The sequence below is a fragment of the Panthera uncia genome (assembly GCF_023721935.1).
Source record: "Panthera uncia isolate 11264 chromosome A1 unlocalized genomic scaffold, Puncia_PCG_1.0 HiC_scaffold_16, whole genome shotgun sequence".
Taxonomy (NCBI): Eukaryota; Metazoa; Chordata; class Mammalia; order Carnivora; family Felidae; genus Panthera; species Panthera uncia.
In genome coordinates this window covers 15621441-15641875 of record NW_026057576.1, presented here as the reverse complement: position 1 = coordinate 15641875, position 20435 = coordinate 15621441, and the positions used below count along the sequence as shown (strand labels likewise).

Below are 20435 nucleotides of genomic sequence, written 5' to 3'. Positions count from 1 at the left end.
TTCACAGGCTTGAACAAATGAATAAATATTCATCACCTCTGCTTTCTTCTTTTTTCTAGGTGCCTCCCATACTCCTTGATAAGCAGTTCTCTGAATTCACTCCAGACATTACACCAATCATTTTGGCAGCCCATACAAATAATTATGAGATAATAAAGCTTTTAGTTCAGAAAGGAGTTTCGGTGCCCAGACCCCACGAGGTCCGCTGTAACTGCGTCGAATGCGTCTCCAGTTCAGATGTGGATAGCCTCCGCCATTCACGCTCAAGACTCAACATCTACAAGGCCTTGGCCAGCCCCTCTCTCATCGCACTGTCAAGTGAAGACCCTTTCCTCACAGCCTTTCAGTTAAGTTGGGAGCTTCAGGAACTGAGTAAGGTGGAGAACGAATTCAAGTCGGAGTATGAAGAGCTGTCCCGACAGTGCAAACAGTTTGCCAAGGACCTATTGGATCAGACAAGGAGCTCCAGAGAACTGGAAATCATTCTTAATTACAGAGATGACAGTAGTCTCATAGAAGAACAAAGCGGAAATGATCTCGCAAGACTAAAATTGGCTATAAAGTACCGGCAAAAAGAGGTGAGTGTTGGCCAGACTTTTTTATCAAAACGCCATAGGACATAATTACGGTGAAGTAAACAGGTACTCTAAGTTTGGGATTTCGAGCACTTTCTACTTAACTGTAAGTGGATGATATTTGTTGTTCACCAGATTAATAATTATGAAACACATGGAAGAATGGCAAGAAATGGCTTAATAACTGGTGATGGTATTTGTCGTATGTGTTAAAATGTACACATTTACTGTGGTATAATGGACAAACTAATGAATTTTATACTCCTCTCACTAAAAGTTCTGGTTCTGCCATTTATAAGTCTTGTTACTTTAGAGGGCCTTGTTATTTTTCAGATCTCTTTGAGATGGGATTTTCTCATCTGCTTAATGGACTTAACATTTATAATATTTAATTATCTATATTTATATATATCAAATATTTTCCTCAAAGATTTGTAGGAAGTAAAACGTGGGGATGGGTGTGAAGGCTCTTAGTAAGTTATAAGTATTTAGCAAATTATAAGTACATTATTTATATTAATAAAATACATTATTAGAAGTTATTAACAAAAGAAAAGCCCTTAGTTCAACAGCAGATGAAAGTACTAAGACTTCTCTTACATCTGGCTTATTTCCTTTATTTGTCAGGAATAAGAGGTTAAAGAAGTTAACAGCAGAAGAGTTATAAATTTCTCATGAAATTTCCATGGAGTGAATATTAAGTAAAGAAACCCCAGATCTATTATATTCATCGCGCAGCATAATTGTTTTTGTTTCTATCACTGAGTTAAATGAGTTCTCAAAAAAACTATTTACTGCTATCTTCAGAAAATGTTGGTTCTCTGTTCATGCTTGAATTATAGTAATTATCTATTCTAGAAAAATAGTTGGAGAAAACTATATAACGCAAGATGAAAAAGAAAAAGAGTCTTCTGAATAAAAAATGTATTCAATTTCTTTTGAAGTTAGCCCTGATTATCTCACATTAGCCTTGGCTGCTTTATCTACTGCTACTTGCTAAATATTTAAGGTTCAAGATACCTGAATTTGCTTCCTCGAGTTTTTCCTGTAGTTCTTTGGCCTGTTGTCATGGGAGCCAGAAACTAATTAAAATGATTTTTTCCCCTATCAAGGAAGGAAGTAGCTTCTTTTGTGTGCAGTCCCTCTGATTCCAAAATCACACTAGTTTGAGACATGCCAACAGTATCAGCTAATTTTTTTTTTTTTTTCGGTTCTTGTGTTTAGGACTCAGGGACTTGGTATCTTAAAGGAAATAGAATAGATTTAATATACATCTATAAGAAACTGATGAAAAACTTCCCCTGATTAAAGATTTTGAGGTACTAAATACGATACCTAAAAGTAACAACATGTATTAGAACTCATGGTGAGTGGAATGAAATTCCCAGGATGTGAAATCCATGAAATGAAAGAAAGAACACAGTAGCAGCAGCTGGCTGCTTGTTTTTGTTTCTACCCAAAACCTGTTGTGTTTTTGTTCCCTCTGCAGTTAGTGAACCAACTTACCTCTGTTTTATGCCTTCACTGATTTGGTCCCGATATCATAACTGATTTAACTTTGTCTTTAGCCACAATGATTTTTGTGAAAGCACTGGAACAAAATACTCATAGAGTCTTTTACCAGACCCTCATAATTAAATACTACATGACATTTCATCAAATGAAGCTAAGCTGCCCAATTCTTGTCAAAAGGCTGTCCAAGACAAAAAATTTTAATCTGAATTTCTAACATATTAACATCTGAGTATATTTTTACTCACAAATCATTTTTATGCATTCCATTCATTCATTCATTCATTCATTTCGTCATTAACTCTTCGAACATATTTTTTAACGTTTCTTTATTTTGAGAGAGAGAAAGAGCATTCACATGCATATGCATGAGCCAGGGAGGGGCAGAGAGAGAGGGAGAGAGAGAATCCCAAGCAGGCTTTATGCTGTAAGCACAGAGCCTGAAGCAGGGCCAATATCATGAACCAGATCATGACCTGTGACCTTAGCCAAAATTAAGAGTTGGACGCTTAATGGACTGAGACGCCCAGGTGCCCCTGGATTTTTATAGAACACAAGGCAGGCAATGCTCAGGGCACTTGGGACTCCATTGTGGTGTGGTTGTGCCCTAGAGCTTATAGCCTATTACAGGGAGACAATAAAATGTTCAATATATACTGTTCTCAGTTTTGTTTCTGCGCCACTAAAAATGTTCATTCCTAGTAAACATGTTTGTTGTTTTTTTGCCTAGGCTCTTTTGTATATTTCAGAAATATACAACGCATGCTTAACTTCAAAGCCTATTAAACAAAAAGTGACAAATTAAGTCCTTAGAGATGTCAGAAGCAAAGCTATAGAAAGAGTTTGATCATTTCTTACGACTTCTTTCAAGATGTTTATACCTTTTGCTAATATGAAGTTGTGGAATTGGAGGCTGATCAACCCTAACGATACAACAGGATGAAGGGCGGCTAAAAACTCACAACATGTAACAAGAAAATAAGAATTAGTAATATCTTTTAAAAGATACATTTTTAAAAGACTGCATTTGCATTTTCTCTTTTCCTCTTTCCAAATTACAATGGAGAAAAAAATTAAAACAAAATTCTTACAGAGTTGTTCTAGACTATCTTTCATTCAGTTTCAAAGAGCACATTTCCCTTGGGTTGAACAGTTTTTCCAAAGCAAAGTAACACTGGATGACTAATAGCATTGTAAAATCAAGAATAAGGTTTTACTTTCATATAAACTCTGAAATCATAGGTCGTATTTTATGAAACATATTCCTTAATTATTCATAAATCATTGACTTCAGAAGATTTGATGTAAGGTGTTCTATTAAGATCGTGTATCTTAAATGAAACTGTGCTTTGGCATAAGTGTCTTGCCTTGTGTCTTTTCACCACAAGTTTTCCTAGTTTTAGTCTAAAGACTTTCGAGGTTTGTCTTTGGTCTGTCTCTTACGATTTTGGAATGCCTTCTTATTGATCTTCACATGGCTAAGTTCTACTCACTGTTTCAAGCTCATCTCAGGTCCTCCCTCCCACAGGGAGATTCCTTGAAGCAATCCCCCTCCATAGAATCTCTTGGATAAATGCCCTCATTCCACACATTCTATTTTGCATTGCATTGTTACATTTCTCTCTTCTCCTCCAGGTGTGAGTGCCAGGAACACATTTATCTTATTTACCAGTCATACTTCAGTACTGACAGAAGGTGTTCAAAATGAATGCACCTGAATGAAGTTTCAGAATCTCTTAATTCTGGAAGGTTCCCTGCATATTTCTTTGTCTGACTAAATTGCATTGTTACCTAATTACCTAATAACAGCCTTCTTATGAATTCAAATACTGAAACAATCCATGTTGCTGGGACTTGATTGCAGACTTGTTCTGGTATTTCTGTAATATCATCCAAAAAGAAAGGCCTGCGTTAATTGCATATCACGGATATTTTTATAGGCATAGAGAGGCTTTTATTGTTTCTATGAATACTGGAGTAATGATGCTGTAATTGTATTGACCATATACTAGTAGAATTAACATAATCTAGTGTCCAGCAATTCAAAATCAATATATATTAAGAACTGGGTTAAGTTGTGTCGGCCAAGAAAAGAGGCAGAACTGAAATAAAGGGATTGATTTGAGGTCTCAGAATTGCAATCTGGGAAGCACAGATTTGAGTAACAACCCAAATTGCATTCTAGGGAACCAGGGAACAAAAGTCAATGGTTTTTAAAGACAGAAAGGAATGCTTGGATAAGTTGTTTGATAGGTGCTGATGGCAGAGAACTAATCTTGACTAAACATAATTGGTTGCTATGGCCATCGCTAAGCAAAAGTCCATTATGATAGCAAGTTGCAGATTTCCCCTGCAGAGTCCTTGGAATATTTGTGCTTTGGCCCAGTTCAAAAGTTAACAGTTCTACCCTCGTGAGTACGTGCATAAAGCCTACCTCTTTAATGGCCTCCCAGGTCCCTTTTAAAACCTCTTGACCTAAGTGACTCCATTTCATTTCACCTTTTACAGTTGTTAACATGGTTTATTACACTGAAACCTCCAAAACAAACCTATAAAGTATGATTTTTTTTTTTTCCTGTGAGGAATTTGAGTGCTGAATGATGTGCATTGTTAACACTGTTAAATGTTGGGGTCTGGGTGCAAATCCAGGTCTTAACTATGCAAGCCACTCTAACCATCACACACCATTGCCTTCACCTAGACGTCATCCCCATGAACATGGGGTAAATCTGATCAAAGTGGAGGTCCTAGCCTAGTTCAGTTGAGCACATGAGTTTATTTCATGACTCAGCTTCTTCATAATTTAGCCATGCATTTCAACCGTAAGATTTTTTTTTATTTTTGCATTGTGATAAAGCACTTGATTTCTTCAAAGAGGGAAGAACTCCTTTTCCTATCTTCCTTAACCCACTTTTTTTTTTCCTTCAAAAAATAATCTCTTTAGTCTCACTCTGAGGAAAAAGCAGGGAAAGTCCCCTTCACTGGGACTAGAAGCCAGAACCCCATTCCAATGTTACTTATCAAAATGAATAGTGTCAAAGGAAGCTGGAAAAAAACAGAGCCAAGCATCCACCTCCTTGGAACAGATTCTCTTCCTGTGTATTAGATAAAGGCGAGCATGATTGAAGACATGTCTTCAACAAGGAACTAGTCTCTTGGTTCCTGGTATAATTTTTGCAGATAGAGAATTTATGGCAGTTAAAATCACTTATATGTTGTCATTGTTCTTTCCTAATATTTGTAAGGTGAGTGCATGTGTGTGGAGAGCTTGTTGCATTCCTTACATATTTTCACAGCAAAGACCTTACCTAGTTTCAGTTGCACATGATTGAACACATTGTGAAGTAACTAGTCCAAATTAAAGAAGCCTAGATGATGAATAATAATAGAAAGCAGTGAAATACATTATTTTGTGTGAAAGCATTACAACTCAATCTTTTTATCACTCTCTCAAATTAAAGTGAAAAAAATAATCTGTACATAGTCAACAGCATATTTTTTTCAACTTAATTTTCCCTTTTGTGAAAGTATGAAACAGCTTTGCAACATTAACTTTAAAGTTTGGTACTAATCTGGGTTCTGTCTTATAAATTAATAGAGTTGCTAAAGAGTCAGGAGAAAAATCAACACTTCAACAGTCCTTCTTATCTTTTGTTTATCTTGTCATGGAGCAATGAGAGAAATGTGAAGAGATTCATGTCAATCAGATGCCATCCATAGCATGGTGAACTCAGTTGATTCCAAATATTCCAGAATCAGAGGTCTTTAAAGCCCTCAAGATTTAGGATTTTATGTTTCTTGATTTATTCAAAACTGCTTGATGTGGAATCGAGAACCAAACCTACTGAAAGAAAGGAGACCTGTGGGGTAGGTTTGGGGACAGGGGAACCACAGAGGATACAGCCCTAACACAACCAGGGGATCCCCTGGGTGGGGGACAAAGGAATGTGAAGGGGAGGGCATCAAAAGAGGATTGGGCATATAAGAGACTCTTAAATACAGAGAGCAAATTGAGGGTTGATGGGGGTGAGGGAACAAGGGGGGGGGGGACGGGGAAAATGGGTGATGGTTATTGAGGAGGGCACTTGTTGGGATGAGCACTGGGATTTGTATGTAAGTGATGAATCACTGGAATCTACTCCCAAAGCCAGGAACACACTGCATACACTGTATGTTAGCCAACTTGACAATAAATTATATATATATATATATACACACACACACATATATATATATACATATATATATGTATATATATGTATATGTATGTATATATATGTGTGTATGTATATGTATATGTGTATATATGTATACACACACACACACACACACACACATATATATATATATAAAAGAAGAGATTCATGCAAAAAACAAAAACAAAAATAAAAGAAGGTTGGTCAATGGGAGGAGCAGTTAAATAATAAATGGAGCAGAAACAAAGGAAATTTGTATTCTTTTAAAAAAAATTTTTTTAGGGGCGCCTGGGTGGCGCAGTCGGTTAAGCGTCCGACTTCAGCCAGGTCACGATCTCGCGGTCCGTGAGTTCGAGCCCCGCGTCAGGCTCTGGGCTGATGGCTCGGAGCCTGGAGCCTGTTTCCGATTCTGTGTCTCCCTCTCTCTCTGCCCCTCCCCCGTTCATGCTCTGTCTCTCTCTGTCCCAAAAATAAATAAAAAACGTTGAAAAAAAAATTTTTTTTAATGTTTATTTATTTTTGAGAGACAGAGAGACAGAGTGTGAGCGGGGGAGGGACAGAGAGAGAGAGAAAGACAGAATCCGAAGCAGGCTCCAGGCTCCGAGCTGTCAGCACAGAGCTCAACGCGGGGCTCAAACTCACAAGCCGCGAGATCATGACCTGAGCCAAAACGGACACCCAACTGACTGAGCCACCCAGGCACCCCAGGAAATTTGTATTCTTAAAACTACCTACAACCAGACTTAACTGTATATCATAAGTTTTGTTTTGTTATTCTGTAAACTCTTTAATGGTAAGTTTATACTGCCAAAATTTTTTTAATTCAAATTTTATTTGAAAAGGAGCAATAAATGTTTAAATTTGGACTAGCTACTGTATGGATTTCATATTAAAAATGAATAAAACATACTACCCATGCTCTCTATCTACCTGAAATCTACATGAGAAACTCCCTCTGGAGATCTGTAGTCAGATGCCAGTAGTAGTTAAGGAAAAATAGCACTCTAAGTATGTACTTTTTATTTGGAAACTGCCAATCCTCAAGGGTACATCGCTGCCCATCTCCGACAAGAAAATCACAGAGAAATCAATGACAATGTTGCTCCCTGGCTTTTGTATCAAAACCTTGGGATGGCGCTGGCCAACAATGGCTGTCTCCTCTTGATACAGCAGATTTGGATGGCTGGCTTGCAGCCATGCAAAGCTTTGCTTTTGCTACAAAGTAGGCAGAGGAGCTGATCAATTATTATTATTATTATTATTATTAACAATTGGTTGTTTTTTAATCTTGTGTTTTCCTCCTTTTTCACTCTTGTTCAAGTTTATGGTGTCTAAAATATAGCTTTCATAACTTCCTTGTGCCTGGTAAATTCCACATCAAAGTATGAATGACTTGGAGGGAAAAACACCTCATCCTATAGAGACACTGTCTCATGGACATCAAATAACTACTGTAGGAGAATGGCAAAGAGAGTAGTGCTAGGGAGAAAAATGAGAAGGTACTGCATATGATGCTTTCCTCATAACTGACATTTCCCTACTGAAATAACTTTGAGACTCATTTGTATAAGTAAATTTGAAAATACCTTTGCCACTGTTTGGTTTACTTATTTAACATATACTGATTTATTTGAATTCAATTTGATTTTATTTACCATGTTCCTCTCCTTTTTCTCTCTTCTCTGTTTTTGAACTGTTTTGAAAACATTTATGTCCTTCAGATCTCTTTCCAAATACCACTTTCCGTGGGAAGGCTTCATCTATTCTCAAGTCAAAATTAATTATTGCTTTCTCTTGTTATGGTAGCTTTATTGTGCATGTTGCTTTGCTTCTTGTTTTCACATTTTATTTCTCCAACTGAACTTGCCTTTAGTTTTACTTCCTCCAGTACAATGCCTACAGCACTAGGAAAGGTGTTTTGTTTTGTGTCTTGTACTTTGTTTCTGTTTCGTTTTTCAAGATAATGCAAGCCCAGACTTTAGCATACTTCCTGGTATATTTACCCAGGAAAGGGTAGCTCTCTATTATTATTAATTATTACTATCATTGTCACTGTTTTTATCTCCTCATAGGCCCCCAATATGAAAGACCAAACACATACAGGAAATGCTATGCATCATCCTGTTGTATACTATGCAGCAAAAAGGGTAGGCTTCGTCATTAAACATTTTAATATTTGTAACGAATAGGCATCTAAGCTTCGTGGCTCCCATTACATTGTTATATGTCAAAGATAAGTTTATCCTTCTTACAGTATATCGGTATAGTCAGTACACTGACCCATTTATATTAAACCATACACTCTCATCAAAAATATATAATGTATAAATTTTATTCCAACCCTTAAGGTTGTCCATATTCTAATGCTTCCATTATAGACTTTCAGAAGTAACTCATATTGTATACGGGTTTGATTTGAATTTGTTCTTCCAGCTTGCATTTTTCAATATATGTTAGGCATTGGAATCACTATCTGGCTGCACCTCAGAATCAGGAACTGAATCATAGCACTCATTAAAAAAGTGAGGCATACAGTAGGATTTGAATGCATAAGGCTACACTGAGTGCTACAAATAACTATGAGACTTGTGAAAGTGATAAAAAGCAGCATTCCTCCAGCTGAATTCTCTTTCCCACTGTTCTCCTGAGCAAGCTCACTGACCGATTTCTAGGCCTCTGCCTCTCTGTTCTCATGTATATGCTCACACCTGCTGTTGCCAAGCAGAGACAACATGGCTCACAGACTCCCTCCCGTGCCTCAGCCCAGTAGGGACCAAACATTCTTGGACCTGCTTCTGTGTCATGGCTGAAGCAAATGCCTGTTCAGGACTCACAGCCTGGCTGACAGAACTATGACAGGTCACTAGGCATTTAATTTAACACTAGGTTTTTAGAGCTTGGAATTCAAAGGTTCAAGGGTTTTGTTTCTTTTTTGCAACTCATTTAATGATATGCAACCGCTTTCTTCTAATTCGAATCTGAAAATGATTAGGCTTTTCCCACAATTAAATATTAAATTGTATATGTCCAAAACATTGTATAAATTTATCCTTTTAAACTGCATTCATGAGCAAGTGACAGATGAATATCTTATGAAACATAAAATAGCTAGTCTTAACTTTAAATTAGATATAAAATATAGCTTTTATTTGATAATGCTTTAAATAAGTACAAAAAGGAAAGGGTTGAGCAATTTATTTTCAAAGAGGTATATTCTTCTATTCACCTGACAAAAATGCAAATACCCTCAGGATTAGCAACACTTTCAATGTAGCTTTCATTTGCCACAGATATAAACTAAAAACATAAATTTAATGATAATAGCTTTGAAAAATCCACTGTGTATCAGACACCTTCTCTCAGTATTCAAATGAGTTACTCTTCTGTATGAAACTGGTCCCTCCATCTCCATGATGATTGACAGGCAAGGGTAGCAGTAAGGTCACCTGTTTTCCATTATTGAGATGGGATCTTTTCAATGGAGATCCATTTCTTTTGTTTCTTTTGCACAAAATTCACATTTACATCTCGGGGTTATTTTTCCTGGGTCATTATCACTGCTCATATTTTCTGTCTCTAATCACTAAGCAAAACTAAGAGTTACCAGTTTTTGAAATTACCCACTTAACAGCTTATTCCAACCAACATTATTTCCCAGAAAATTACAAAAACCCAGTAGATTGTCTTGGAAATCTATAAAACAGAAACACTGTTCACAAGAAATGTTGATGGCTTTGAGATACAAACTTCTGCTCAAGGTCCCTTACAAATTATGCATCGGAGAGGAAACTTTTCAGCTTATCCTTACCCTTGCTTTGACCATATGAGGAACAGTCACAACTTTTCTAAATAGAGGTTATTTTGTTTGTTTGTTTGTTTGTTTGTTTGAATTCTTGGAATCAGCAATGTACAGTAAAACCCTCTGGGATGCCTGTGCTGTAATTTGGTGATTCATGATTCTGAAGCTGTGTGAAGTTTACAGATTGCTTCTAGGTAATACAGAACTGGTGAAACAGTCACATAGGATTATTTTCTTGAGCTTTCTGTAACTTTCCGTTTCCTTTTTTCCTTCAGCTTTAGGAGAACACAGTGGCCTGCCCTCTGCAGCCACAGCAAAAAACTAAGGCCTTCTTCCTCCATGGTTTTCTTTTTACCTTCATCTTGACTCAAGCTCCCAGGCTGTCTGCTTCCGGAATGTTTGTAAAAAGGCCTGCTTTCCCTTTGACCACAGGACTGCTTCAGTTTTAAATGATAGACACTATTGTTTTTCTCCATGGCATTCTCTAAGTTCAGGAACTTTTTCCCGGAGGCTCTGGGACATGCAGCCTGGAAGCTCTTCGGCTACATTCTCCTCTTTACCTGGTGGGCAGCTTGTGGGGGCGGAGGGGCGGAGGGTAGAAATCTTGTTGGCAGTAAACCCACAAGGAAGCTAGTGGAGGAGGGTCAGGGGCCCTGGCCAAGAGATGCTCTTTCTCCCTCCAGGTACCATTAATTCCACAAATGTTTACAGAGTTTCTATTCTGTGCCAAAAACGGAGGTGACAGCAAGCCCTAGGCCAAGTTTGGAATTCTTCTAGAAGTTTCCTAGAATCTGGAATTTTACTCTTACTTAGATAATAAAATAAAGTCCACGTGTATGCATTGCAGTACTTAACCATGCAGCAAATGCTGACCATGAACTAAAACTATCACCGTAGCCAGATCTCACTAACACTTTATATGTTACCTCCTCTTATAAGAACACTCCCGATGTTTTCTTCATTTCTGCCCCTCCCTCCCTTTTCTCCCTTCCCCCTTCCTTATTTGGTCATCACTTACTCATGGAAGAGAGCCCTTACTGTTTGCTACTCGCTGGTGATGCTGAAATCAAAGACAAAAGTCTTGCCCTCAAAATAACTACCAGATTATTAGGTAAGGATGGAAGATAAATGAATGGCTGTCTCAGTGTGGGTCACAGAAGCTATGGTGGAGCTGCCTTCCTAAAGCCCTGGAAATTGGTTCCTAACTCCGCTGAATGCTTCCTGGAAAAGAAAGTGCCTTAACTGAGTGTCAGTAGAAAAATAGGAGTCACCCAAGCAAAGAAGTCAAAACAAGGCATTACAGATCATGTGTGCAGATCATGGAGGCAAGAAAGAGAGCAAAGAGAGTGTCTTCATTGTCCTCTGTCCTCATTGCCACCCCATGGCCTCTCTCCAGCCTTTCCCTCTACCTGGTGTGTGTGGATGGCTTCTTTGTGATGTCTCAGCTCATATTATCACCTCAGTGAAGACTTCCAGAACACCCAACCTAATTACTACCCTCTTCCTCCCCCCACACCCTTAGTTATTTCCTTTCATATCACAATGCTATTACCTTCTTAGCCCTTAACAAAATCTGAAATCATTTTATTCATTTGTGTGTTTAATTATTTTTTTATCTGCCTCCCTCCCCTGTCTACATATCATCTTTTCTGACCTGATTAGCACTGGAAGCCCAGTGCTTGGAACAGAGGAGTGCTGAGTAAAAGGATCACAAGTCAGGGGTGTGATAGAAGATGAGAGAAAAAAACACAAAGATTAGGTCCCAAAGGCATATGAATTTTATAAAATTCTGTGCTATTTGTGATTTAACTATATAAATCAATATTACCTTTATTATTTTCTCAAACTCTTATTATCCAAAGATGAAGTCGTTACCTTTCTCTTTAAGCCTGGTCCTCCTATGTCATCTCTGATAAGTAGGAGGCACTCCCAGTTAGTCATGCTAGAAACCTGAGCCATTCTTGATTATTTTATCCATCATCTCCAAAGCTTGATGTGGTAGATGAAAGATGGCTGCAAATTGAGGTGCCTTCTAATTACCCTTCTCTCTGCTCAGAGCCTGCCTTGGCTACTTGCCTGACCAACAGAATGCAACAGAAGTGACTTTTTGTAACTCCCAAGGCTCAGTTGTCAGAAGCCTTGCAGCTTCTATGTAAGCTCTGTGGGAAACCTGAGACGCCATGTAAGAAGTCTGTCCTAAGGCCACCACACTGGACAGGCAATGAGTAGTCACATAATCATGCTTACTGATAGTCATAGTGGAGACCAGCCTTCCAACCCTTCACTGCAGTGACAAGAGTTGTAAGAAAAGCCAGCTTTGACCATCCCCCTCTCCGTACCCACATGCACACCCGGCCGTTTTCTAGCTGAGTCCTGCTGAGTAACTTCTGTTTTTACCACGTAGAACAGAAGAATCAACCAACCCAGCCCTGTCCAAATCCCCGGTCCACTGTATGGACTGTATGTTTATGTTCGCTCAAAAAATTCATGTTTTGAAACCTAACCCCAATGTGATGGTATTGGGAGGCGGGGCCTTTGGCGGGTGATTAGGCATGAGAGGGGATCCCTCAGGAATGGGGTTAGTGCCCTTATAAAAGATGCTCCAGAGAACTCCCTCGTCCTCTTTCCACCATGTGAGAATACAGCAAGAATATGAGGTCTCACCAGACTCCTTATCTGTGGTACATTAGACTTCCCAACCTTCAGAACTATGAGAAATAAATGTTTCTTGTTTAAGCCACCCAGTCTGTGCTACAGAATGACTTGATCATTGGTGAGGAGAAAGGAACAAAGTCTTGCGTGTAGTTTTTGTTTTCTGTCCCTTGTGTTTATGGCACTGGTAAATACCATAGGGAAGGACAAAAGAAAGTAAACAGCTCCCTTGAGGTGGAAGGGATATAGTATTAAATAATATTTAGACAAGCCTATCAAAAATACAATTATTTTGTATGATTTTGCTTTTAATTATTCTGACTAAATATTTAACATAACATAAAATAAAATAAAGTACTTTTAACAACATCGATTAATTTCCATCTCTATCTCTTACTCACTTTGACTCATTTCTATTCCAACAAATGGCTATATATATTATTTACATAGCATTGATCATATGATTACAGCTTAGGTGCCAGGAAGCTGTAATGGCTATTAAAATATAACTGAGATATTATTGTATCGAACCATTTTATTTTTTGTCCTTCCTATGTACTTTCTCATCTTTTTCCATTCCGGTTTTACTTACTATTTTATTGTTCTTCATGGGCCACTGGTTGCTGACACAGTTCTGGCTGGGACTCTGGCTCTACAGGCAGAGATTTGAGTTTTGCAGCTTTTTCTGTCAAGGTAAAATGATCAATATCCCAGGACAATATAAACAGCAGTGGCCTTTGTGATAAGGCCAGTAATCTAGCTTCTATATGGTGACTGTGCAGATTGAGTGTCTTAGAATCTTGGCAAACCATTTTGAAAAGGACGGTGAATGAATAGGCAAGAAAAACTGTTATCTAAGAATATTGGAGAATGAAGAGACCTAAAAGTAATGCAAATAATGTTCCAAACAGTTGAATTTTAAGCAACAACACTTTTTTGCTTACAGTGTAATCAATTTGTGTGAAAACCATTGGCTAAAAATATAAAATACGTAATTAACCCTTTCTTTATAATTCAGAGCTTTGGAATGAACCTCAGTTATCACACTCCATGATCTAGTTGTAAGCTTAAGGTTTTTTAAACACCGATATTCATAGCTTTTTTAGCCCCTATGAAATGATAAAAGACATCTATCTTTTTCATAGTTTTGAAGTCTTTCTCCTCACCCTTAAGCTTTCAATTATCAGTTCTTGTTAGAGTTAATGCAGCTGCACTTTTATATTTACCTGTCATACTCAATTTGGGATCAATCAATCCAGTAACTACTCCAGGTAGAAGTGTGAGAAAATAAAGGCAAACTTATCTGAGAAAAGGCCTGAGGACCCCTTTATAAGTATCATGCAAAAGATTTAATGCCTGAATACTGTGACATTTATCAACTTCTCTGAGACCATTTTTTACTTTCTTAGGTTTCAGATGGATCAAGGTTGCCTAGCAAATTACTTGTATTTCAGATGAGTGTGTGTATGTGTGTGTGTATGTGTGTGTGTGTATACAAATAGATAAGATACCATGTTATGGAAATGTTTAATACTTTTGAAAATTAAAGTATAATTAATCTAAATGAGGTGAAGCAATTTCTATAGACTTCATAGGAAATATTAACATTTTAATTAATTTAACCATGCATTTAATATATTATAAATTATCGACATAGAAACAAATGGGAGAAATGCTGCTTAGCATTTAGAGAATGATTTAATTATAAGAAAACTACAGCAAGAGATTTTTTTTAACTAATCATATTAAATACACTTCATTACTTGCACTGAACCAGATTACCTAGTTAAGCAGTGAAAGAACATTGATGATGCTTTTTTTTTTTTTTTGCTCTAATACATCAAGAAATGCTCCACTAAATTTTCATGCAAAATATGTTGAAATTGCTGTGGTTTGAACTGCTTTCACAATAGACAATCAAAAATTGTTAGAAAGTTCTTCATAAGCAAATAATTTTGAGATACTCAGAGAAAAGTAGTGGAGGGGGGCAGCTGTAGAGAGCAATATTCAGCATATGAGATAATATTTGTGGTATTGGCAGTTCCTGGCTTTCTGAAAGAATTTGAACTTTTATTTTCTCATTCACCTGGTGATACATTTTCAGTCAGGGAAGTAACAATAATAAATCTGTAAAAACACTAACTCTGGTGGTATCAGTAAGTTATTTTACTTTTAACATGTTACCTTTATCATGTTATGTCAGTCCCACATTTGTCATCTATAGAAGGTACAGAAGATCCAATGCATCACCCAAATCCTATTACTTTAATATTATTTGGAAGGCAATTTCAATAATGTTTACAGCAATTAGGTGGAATGTTTTTATGGGATGATTTATTCCCCCCTCTCCCAAAATTCATAATGTTGAAGCCCTAACTTCCAGTATCTCAAAATGTGACTCTGTTGGGACATATGGCCTTCAAGAGGTAATTAAGTTAAAATGAGGCCAGTAAAGCAGACACTAATCTAATCTGACTGGTGTCCTTATAAGAAGAGGGAATTTGCACATACAGAGAAAGATACCATATGCACACATACAGAGGAAAAGCCAGGCGAGGACAGAGTGAGGAGGTCGCCATCTGTAAGCCAAGAAGAACGGTCACAGAAGAAAACAAATCTGCCCACAACTTGATCTTGGACTTCTAGCCTCCAGAACTGTGATAAAATAAGTTTCTGTGGTTTCAGAAATCCAGCCTATGGTACTTTTTTTTAATGGCAGCACTACCAAACTACTTTGAATGTATTAATAGATATTATATAAATACCATAGGATATATGTATGTTCATTATAGTGTAAGCATTATTCACAACTTTCTTATATAATTTTGACTGAGACCTTATAAGACTAATGTTATTATTTATTTTAAATATGGTAACACTTAAAGGAAATATATGATAAACATAAGAGAAGAGATTTGAGGGAATGAAGGTCTTGAAAAAATCAACTTAAAAAAATAGTCTTATACCAATGATACCAGACCCTGAAAACCAGAAAACTCAAATATTAATCTTTAAGACAAAAATCTTATAAGTAAATCAAATAATCGAGGCAAACTCTTAAGAACTATGATGAAAATTGAATTCTAATTATATTCTCGAAAACAACCTTTTTCCTCAACAAAATATTAGCAAATCAAACCCAATAATCTATAAAAAGAATTATATAGACTGCAACTGAGCAGGATTTATCCCAGGTATATAAACCTGGTTAAACATTCAAAACCAATTAATGTAACCCATCATATGTAAAGATGTAAAAAATAAAGTTGCATGATCATTTCAATAGACATGGAAAAAGCATTTGACAAAATCCAACATCAGTTCATGATAAAAATTCAGTCAACTAGGAATGGAGAGGATTTTTCTTGACTTCATAAAGAATATCTATAAATAACCTGCCGTAACATCATACGTAATGCTGAGAAAATTGAAGCTTCTCCACTAAGATCAAGCAAGGATGTCCCTTTTAAGCACTCCTTGTCAACATTATGCTGGAAATTATAGCTAATACAGTAAGACAAGAGAAGAAAATAAATGGTATGCAGATTGGGAAGGAAGAAATAAAACTGTCTTTGCAGATGATATAATTATCTATGCAGAAAATCTGAGAAAAAAATAACCAAAAACAAAACAAAACAAAACAAAAAAACCTCCTGAAACTAATAAACAACAGGATGTCCTTCAGTAGGTAAATGGAAAAGTAAACTGTGGTACATATAACAGACAATTGAATTTATACAGTGATAAAAAGAAATGAACAAGTCATGAAAAAAGACGTAGAGGAATCTTAAATGATATAACTAAGTGAAACAAGCCAATCCAAAAAGACTTCATACTATGTAATTCCAACTATATGATATTCTGAAAAAGGCAAAACTAAGGGAGACAGTAAAAAGAGCAGTGGTTGCCAAGGCTTAGCGGAGAGAAGGGATGTAAAAGCAGAGCATAGAAGATTTTTAGGGCAGTGAAAATACTCTGTGTGATTCCATAATAATGGATACATGTCATTATACATTTGTCCAAACCCATAGAATGTACAACACCAAGAGTGAGCTCTAAGATAAACTACAGACTTTTGGTGTTATGATTTGTCGATACGGGTTCATCAGTTGTAACAAATGTGGTGCTCTGGTGGGAGACATTCATAATGGGGGAAACTATGCATGTGGGGGTAGGGAGTACATTAAGAAATGTCTGTACCTTCCCCTCATTTTGCTGTGAACCTAAAACTGATCTAAAAAATGAAAGTATTTTTAAAAAGTCAGCCTTTTTAATAAATGCCTTACTAAATAATGCTTCAGACTATAACTTGTGTACCAGTAATGAACAGACTACCTGCCTCGTTCTCCACTAACGTCTCCTTCCCCAAATCTTGAATCCTTATCTTTTAGTGACAGTTGTTCTTAAAGGAAATACACTTATCTCGTATCCTATAACTCATAATAAGCTTTGTATACACAAGAGATAGTTTTGGTTTTGCTTTATTCGGCTTCTGTACCTACACAGCTTTTCCCCAACCAAGGATATTTTAAGTGGCAACCGGAGAGTCCCTTCTACAGACATAATATGTTGTAATTATTATAATTTGAGAATGTTTTTTTCATTACTGAAATCTTTCTAGATGTTAACAAGTATGGAAGGGAGAAGGTTCAAATTTAGGTTATTGAATTTGACATTTTTGTTTACTGTGAGTAGTAATGAAAAAAAAACTAGAATTGCCACCCCCTATATTGCTTCTGTTTTATTATAGTTTCCTCTAAAAGTTCTAATTGATTTTTAATTTTTTTTAATGTTTATTTATTTTTGAGACAGAGAGAGACAGAGCATGAACGGGGGAGGGTCAGAGAGAGAGGGAGACACAGAATCTGAAACAGGCTCCAGGCTCTGAGCTGTCAGCACAGAGCCCGACGCGGGGCTCGAACTCACGGACCGCGAGATCATGACCTGAGCCGAAGTCGGCCGCTTAACTGACTGAGCCACCCAGGCGCCCCAGTTCTAATTGATTTCTAAAATACATATGTATACGGGAATATTTTCTGAAACAGAAGATTAGTTATTCTTCACTATTTATTCTTTATGCTAATTAATAAAAATGAATTTTACATTTTAAATTTTATATAAGAACATTCATTTATCTTTCTTATGTTTCCTTGTATTTCTATTGTAGCTTTAAAGCAGAACCAGACCCAGAAATACAGAGAACAAACTGACGATTGCCAGAGGGAAGAGGGAAGGGAGGTGGGGGATGGGCGAAATGGGTGACAGGGAGTGGGAGATACAGGCTTCCAATTATGGAATGAATAAGTCAGAGGAATAAAAGACACAGGGTAAGGAATATCGCCAATGATACTGTAATAGTGTTGTATGGTGACAGATGGTAACTACACTTGTGGAGAGCATAGCATCATGTATAGAGAAGTTGAATCACTTTGTTGTACCCCTGAAACTAATGTAACATTGTGTGTCAGCTATACTCAAATAAATAAAGGTGACTGGGTATATAAAGTCTGCTGGCTATTTCAAATTTTCTTCAAAAATTCTTTATTTACATATTTGAGTTCACATAATTATTTTAGGACAAATCTATGAGACATCAGATTTCCAACTCTATGTAGCAGGACAGGACCCCAATGACACAGAGCAGAATTCAAATTAAGAGAAAAGCAGGGACTGTTGTTCTTTTGTGTAGTTCCCTTGTCAGGATGAGTTGTAAATTAAATTACAAAGGAAAAAATGAATTTTTGCAGTCCTTAACCTCACCATTTTTACTCTCTTTTCCTTCAATAACTTCTAGTTAGAAGATCGGTCCCTTAAAGGGAGCCTGCTTCTCCTGCTAAAATCCCCTCCGGGGATGCCTGGGTGGTTCAGTCAGTTGGTTAAGCATCCGACTCCTACTTTCATCTCAGGTCATGATCTCACTGTCATGAATTTGAGTCCAAGTCGGGCTCTACGCTGATAGCGTGGAACCTGCTTAGGATTGTCTCTCCCCCTCTCTCTGCCCCTCCCCTGCTCACACTTTCTCTCTCTCTCTCTCTCTCTCAAAATAAATAAATAAATTTTTAAAAAATCACCTCCAGAGGTCACTCACTCATACAGACACTCACCAGGTCAACCTTCCAAGAATTTAGCCAACAAGTAGTATGCATTGAATGCTTCCTATGCTCCAGGCATTTGCAAATTAATTTTATCTGAAAAAAGTAAAGCTTCAGGTTGAAATTGGGGCCTTTCCAGAAAGTCAGAAAAGACCTTCTCAGGAACATCTGGGCCATTATTCTATCCTCACAACAATGCTACCAGCAACTCAAGCAGTTCTGAAATAATTCTGATTAGAGATGTAAAAAATAAAAACAAAGAAGACTATGTTACTCGTACTCAGTAGGTGCTGAGGGTCATGTTAAGCCCTTTACAGACTGGAATTTCTTTAATTGTCACAATAGCCATAGGTGCTGTTATTCTTATCACGCTATTTAAGAGAATGGAAGCTGAGTCTCACGAAGGTGAAGTGTGCCCTTGCCCACGTCAGGGCACTACCCAGCTTCGGAGCCAGGATTCCACACAGGCTGTTACCAACCATTGCACACACTGCCCTGGACTATTGTGGAATGTCGCCATCATCTCAGGATAAGTGACATTCCTGCCAGAGTGTAGCTTAGGAACTTTGTGTTCTTTTTCATTCTGGTTTCAGTATTGGATGTATTACTGTCAGGTTTTTAAGACACAAAGTCACTGGAAGCCCCCCAAAAGAGGTTAATTAGGAAACACACTATTTCATAAAATAAGGCCCAAGACTATTTTCCCAATTATAACATTAATATTCACTAATACAGTCTGAAAGAATTTAAATATAGATTAGTTGCCATTGTATGTTCAAAGTTAACTAAAGTTTATGTGCCTTTAGCTTGATTACCTATTGCAATGCTGATATTTTATATAATTTTTTTCATAGTCTACATGAAAAAACTCGGTAAAAATCCCTAAAATCACATGAGCATAGCCAACACTCTATACTATTCTTGTTTAGTTATAGACATGTAGTTTTATATTAAATAAATATATGTCAATGGCTGAAATAAATTTATAGCCATTGTAAGCTGTGGAGATCTGTATCTAGACTTAACAAAGAAATATTTCATGTTCATATTATTATAAAAGGGAAGTCATTCCATTTCAGCACTTTAGGTAACAACTGATCTGTGATGCTGAAATGGAATTTCTATAGGCCTGTCCTTTGGCAGAATAAACTGTGTGGTTAATAAAACCAGTGACTAATTAGAGCAGATGATTGTCTTATATATACCACCTTACATGTGGTATATAAAATTCTCTAAAACCCATTTGGCATAGGCCATAAAATTGCCTCTTTTCCTAAAGCATTATGATACTTAATTGCAAATTTATACATGAATCTCCTCTCTTGGGAATCCCTTTCTCCATTCATTTACTAACTTATTCATGCTTATTTAAGTGATACCTAGTCTCTATTCCAAAGAAAGAAATGAAGAAAAATGTAAAAAAAACTTATAATTATACTTTATTTTGAAAAATTTGCTGTTTTTCTCTTTGTATCTCCTTTTCTTTCCAAAATTAAAATCTTTACTTTTGTAACCAGAAATTATCCTGCTCCCCTATTTTTTTCATTATTTAATTTCACTTCTTTTAAGAATTAATTTAGGTTTTCCCAGTTTCAGGAAATGTTTGCTG

General features: G+C 36.8%; 1 protein-coding gene across 1 annotated transcript in view; it reads left to right on the top strand.

Moving 5' to 3' along the window:
- The window catches only part of TRPC4 (transient receptor potential cation channel subfamily C member 4), a 195889-nt gene that overhangs the window by 87909 nt on the left and 87545 nt on the right, over window positions 1–20435 (top strand). The window contains exon 3 of the mRNA XM_049646853.1: window positions 60–578. Coding sequence (XP_049502810.1) covers window positions 60–578 — 519 coding nt within the window. The remainder of the gene's footprint in view (window positions 1–59; window positions 579–20435) is intronic.